Here is a 5,508-nt window from a genome sequence, read left to right as displayed (position 1 = left end):
GCCTAATTTTGTCAAGATTGTCTTGACCACTAATGACATAAATTTAAGAATCTTAATAGCATTTGGAATACTGCATTCGAAATCGTTTAATCGAAATACAGGAAAATGATAGTTTTTTGAAAGTATGAAGAATCGTCTTTACTTAAATTGTATCGGTCTGGTTCTTATGCAAAGTAACACAGGAGACGAAAATTAACGAACAAGAGAATAGTAAAAAACTATTGTATGTAAAGTAATGTTTGCTAGGGATAGGGGTGATACCGTGATTGGTTAATTTTCGTGGAAATTTCGGGGATTCGGTTAACCAAATTTTTTTACGGGGAGATACCTAGATTTTTGAGAAAATCCCCTAGAATTCAAGGATAATGAAAACCCTGGGTGTATCTGGAAAGTGTTTATTTTTAAATGTTAATTTTTGGAGTATAATGATATCTATATACTTTTTTGAATTTTTTTTAAATATCTTAACATATCTTCTCGCGAAAAAAAAATAATTACTTTACGTACAACAGATGAAAAAAAAACAGAAACAGGCCAAAATAACTAATAAAAAAACAGAACAAGACAAGAACAGGTAAAATAAAAACGGGTTATATGTTTCTGTTCTGTTTCTATTTTTTGTATAAACAGAACAGAACCAGGTACATTAAAAATAGAACAGAAACAGAAAACAGAAACAGTGCCCATGCTTATTCAAAACTCACCAAATCAATTGATAAAAACCCCGGTATTTTTTGAACCAGTTAGCGAGCATATTACCTCATCAAAGGATTAGGCCACAAAGGGATAGTAGGGATATTATGAAAAAGTAACCAAACAACCTTTAATGGTTTTGCTATTAATTTCTGAACCCAAGGATCTTAGCAGTTCGTCTTTTTTTCTCATTTTTCTTTGTCTGAAAGTCTCTAAGTTAACTTTTATCAGCAAGTTTACCTCAAACGATTGGAGAGTTCATTATTAAAATTGAAACTATGCCATTTATTTATTTATTTTTCAATTAGACATTTTGGACTAGTTACTTATAATTAATTAATCATTGATATTATATTTTCTTGGTCTAGAAGCCAAAGAAGATAAAGAATCGAAATCACCTGAAAAATCACAGAGGAAGTCCGATAATGTCAGAAGCGCAGACAAATCAGAAAAAGATGAAGGTAGTCATCGCGATGAAAAAGGAGACCAGAGTCGCGAAAGCAGAGAAGGGCCTTTGAAAAACTATTGCCTGTACGATATAGTTTTATAAGCATAATCGTTAGCCAATTGTGTTTCTGGTAATAGGTTACATTTTATCAGTAAATCCATACACAATTTTTAAGTACAAAATAAATGAAACAAATAAACAAGTGTAAATGATGCCCATACAAAGCTTATAAGCAAGTAAATGCTGAACATATAGACAATAAATAAATAAAAACAAATAAACAAAGACATAATAAGTAGTATTAATACTAATACGAATACAAAAAAGCAACTACTGCTAAAAAATCACTGCAGCACCAATACGTCTGAGGCCAACACAGCTACGTACGCTTCTGCTCTATCCCAATCTAGTCAAATCCGGGACACTACACCCACCCAAGAAGGTCCCATGTTCTTTTGACATCCGTCCACTCCCTAGGAGGTTGACCTGCTTTTCATTTGGCTCTAGACATCTGGCCGAAAAAGATGAAATTCTGCACTCTGTCATCTTTTATCTGCAGGACGTCTCTTAGCCATCTCATCCTATCTTTCATTATGGTCATAGAAAGCGGGACTGAACCACATGTTCGTACAGGCTGCTGTCTGAGATATGATTAGTTGGAAACCCAAAATAATCCGTTGGTATTTTCCCTGGAAAACATCTAGTAAATCCTCCTCCGTTTATTGGAGCACCCACGTTCCAGTCCCATGCTTGACCGCTGTCATCACTGTAGTTTCCAATATTCTAATCTTAGTTGGCAAATTTGTCTTCCTATTCTTCCAAACTTTTTTCAACTGTGTAAAAACACCCTGGGCTTCGGTTGATCTACTTCTAACATCTTCACTGCACACACCGCCTTTACTATTAATACTACCTAGGTAAGAGAAGCTATTCACTTGTTTGATCTTCTTATTACCCAATATCACTTTACCTTCACTTATTCGTAGTCTTAGCAACTTAGTCTTTTTGACGTTAATTGTTAAACCTATTCTTGAACCCTGAACTCTCAAAACCTCATCCATTTGGCAATTATTTTCATCTAATCATCAGCACAATCTTAGTTTTGGAGAGTTTTATGTCTCTATTTCCATGGTTTGAGGCGAATTGCTTGGCCTTGAATGTTACCAAGTCACATTTTCTTATTTTTTCTCGAATTGGTGTAGCTTTCCCTCAACTGACACAGCTTCAGGTGTCACAAGGCTCCTTGTGTAGACCAAAGAATCGGTTGGTCCGCTATCTTGGTATCCTGCTCGATGAGAACCTTTCGTTTAGACACAATATAGCCATGATTAGGGTTAAGGTCTCACGGAGTTTGGGTGTCATTCGAAAACTTAAACACACCTTTCCTGGATCTATTCTGAAGCTTCTTTTTTTCTGCCTTGTCCAGTCATATGTCTCATATTGCCCCATAGTATGGATGTCTACTTTTCCTTCTACACTGCGGTCGCTTTCTTTGATGTATGAAAAAAAAACGCGTCTGGTTATGGAAACCAACTGTTCTTAAACAAAACCGCATCTAAAAATACAGTCTATATACAATATTTATTGTGCTTGTTTTTTTTTTCATCAGCTTCATGGCAATCTTCCAAAATCTCTTCAAAAAACTCCTCAGTTTATTTCTGATTCAGCTCCATATAACCTTCGTTCGTCAAATAATATCTGCATTCCTCCTACTCCCACTGTGCGGTCAGATTTCAATCCCCTCATCGCTTGTCATCAGGTTTAGAACTCCCTGCCTTCTTCAGTACAGAAACGCCACTCGTTTGGCACTTTCAAGAGGATTCTTATGGACCATTTAGTTAAGAATCAAACTGAATAATTTTTTTTTTTTTTTTTTTTGTGGAGTTTATGTCCCCTGAATGTTTAGTTCTGTTTTATGGTGGTGTTATCTCCGCTATGACTCCCAAACCTCAGGTATGACTATCAATATTTATTTCTGAAACTTGTATAGTTCACTAAGGTGTAGCATTCATGAAGACGGGTTAAATTTTATTGCTTTCGCACCATATATTTATAAGCCTTATGACTGAATTAACCCATAAACCTCAATTTTGCTACCTAGCCTCAGAAATAAGCAGAGTTGATTGAATTGGAATTTATATAGTTTTAAATACAAGCTAAAAGGGCTGTACATGGCTTAAGTTTTGATTTTTTAATATTTTGGATAAGAGTTATGAATAATATCGTAACAGCTATTATGGTGTTGGTTCTACCTGACAATACACATAATTCTGTTTCGACGATAGGGATTCGCTTATAGTAATAATAATATATTTTTTTTTTTTTTTTTTTTTTTGAGTATATTTAATATAATTAATAAATTTAGTTTATTTATTATAATTTTTTATATAGTTTCCAGTTTATCTATATTTTCTTTTCTTCTCCTTCATATGTGAGTAAGTGATCATTTTAAATTTTCTTTTGTTTTTTATCTCTGAGTATGTAATTCATATGTCGTCCCTCTTTGTACAGGCCAATGAGCCTTTGAGGGATTAATAACATGTAATATTATATGTGTATTTAATGAAGAATAAAACTTATCTAACTTATCTTATTGCTCATTGCTTTTGCTGCGCTCTTTAGAACAAAGTCCATAAAAATGATCCATATAAACGTTATAGAGCGCAACCCTTTTTATGTCCTTATTTAATATAAAATCAGCTACTAACCTCATGTCCGACCTGAACCGCAGTAATGTTATTCTCGTACATGGCAATAATTACTTTAACGTATTTATCTGATACAGGCTAAATAGAACAAATAGACGCTGAAAAAATAAATACTAAGCAATAATACTGAGTTAAAAAGTGGATGACAATCCTATGATTCTTTAGTATTTAATCAAACGCAAATAGCTAGCCAGTGAAATGGAATCGGAAGAAAAGATTTGAATGCCTCTCCATACCATAGTCTCTAATGTCCGCTAAAATGGTATAGTTTTCACCTTTTATAGACACAGTTTAAACATCCGACATCATTATCAAACTTCAAATATCCCCCCTCCCCGCAATGCTTTCACCTCTATGTCCCTTGGGAGCTTGAGTTTTGGCTCTAGTTCGGCTGTCGCAAATCCTTTGCTTGGGTGAGGGTAAGTGGTGTGACTGCAAGCTCAGCTGCTGTGAGTCTGAGGAGCTTACGGTTAAGAAATTTACCCGAAACATCTGAGTTTGAGATGGAAGGTGAGGTGGAAAATGCCTGGTTCTACTTGAAGTAAAAGTAAGCGTACTGAGGAAGATTAGTCAAGTAGCTTCGTGGCTCTACTAATGCTATTGCTGATCCAGCTTTTACTTTTCTTTTTTCTCTTCCTTTTTTTCCCCTCAAGAAGCTTCTGTTCAAGTCCAGCTTTTTGACATCTATCCGCGCAGTTAATATCGGGGTATTGCTCAGCGTAGCAACAACATATTAAGAAGCATAGGAATTTGCAGGGGTACAATGTAGTTCACTCTGTAATCCGTTTATCATGTGCTCAACCTTTAAAAATCTGTTCACCGGACCTAGGATCAACAAGCTGAAGCACCAGAGCTTCTCTTGTTAGTTCTGGCTGGGTACTGATGCGCTGGTAACACGGGGGCTGATAACTGGGTCCGAAGTATCTGATGGAGGCTGGTGCCGCCAGATACCGAGTCCGTACACTTTTGAAAGTTGTTCCTACATTTGCTTACTTTTTCGGCCCGGGGCGCGTCCTTACCTTTTTTTTTATAATAATTTCCTTACCTTTTTTTTTTATAAGGCTTTTTAATCGTGCGGCAATGGTATTAGGGGCGATTATAGTATTATTATTGTTAATTAGATATTTAATACGGGTGAGAATTCATTTTTTTTTCTTTGATCTTTCAATTATTTTTTTTCCTAATATTAACTATGTGCCATTATAAGAAGGTGCCACCAAATTGGGAGTATTTAGTAGTGTCTCAGTTTTATATATTTTAAGAGCTGCGTAATTCTTTTAAAAAATTATATATTATTTTTACTTAATGTTCAAAAACATCACCGCCCAGGATTTATACCCCCCCAAAAAAAAATATTGAAAAAGGGATATTATTATTTACATCCGAAAGTTTATGAAGGAAAACTTTTTGTCAGTCTAAAATAAGTATAAAATCGTTACAATTTAACGAGGTGATTCTTAATAGTTGCTTGGTGAGGTGTGGATTGGGAGGCTTTTGAAGGTGGGATTCGAATTGGATTCCGCTTGATATTTTGCATCATTATATTACGTGTCTACAAATCGGCCGGCCGCCCAGAGGTTGAAACATTTACTTTGTCGCTTGGGAGGACTTTGGGTCTATGTGATTTTATTTACATTTATACAAATTTCCCGATCACAA

General features: G+C 35.1%; 1 protein-coding gene across 1 annotated transcript; it reads right to left on the bottom strand.

Moving 5' to 3' along the window:
* Window positions 1–1,860: 1,860 nt before the first annotated feature.
* On the bottom strand, window positions 1,861–2,202 carry LOC148938372 (uncharacterized). Its single transcript, XM_089107838.1, has one exon. The coding sequence runs from the start codon at window positions 2,200–2,202 to the stop codon at window positions 1,861–1,863; it is 342 nt and encodes a 113-aa protein (XP_088963964.1).
* Window positions 2,203–5,508: the final 3,306 nt, after the last annotated feature.

This window comes from Artemia sp. Qi Xiang Cuo, unplaced genomic scaffold (assembly GCF_049724085.1).
Source record: "Artemia sp. Qi Xiang Cuo unplaced genomic scaffold, ASM4972408v1 HiC_scaffold_2954, whole genome shotgun sequence".
Classification (NCBI taxonomy): domain Eukaryota; kingdom Metazoa; phylum Arthropoda; class Branchiopoda; order Anostraca; family Artemiidae; genus Artemia; species Artemia sp. Qi Xiang Cuo.
This window is presented reverse-complemented; position numbering and strand designations above follow the sequence as displayed.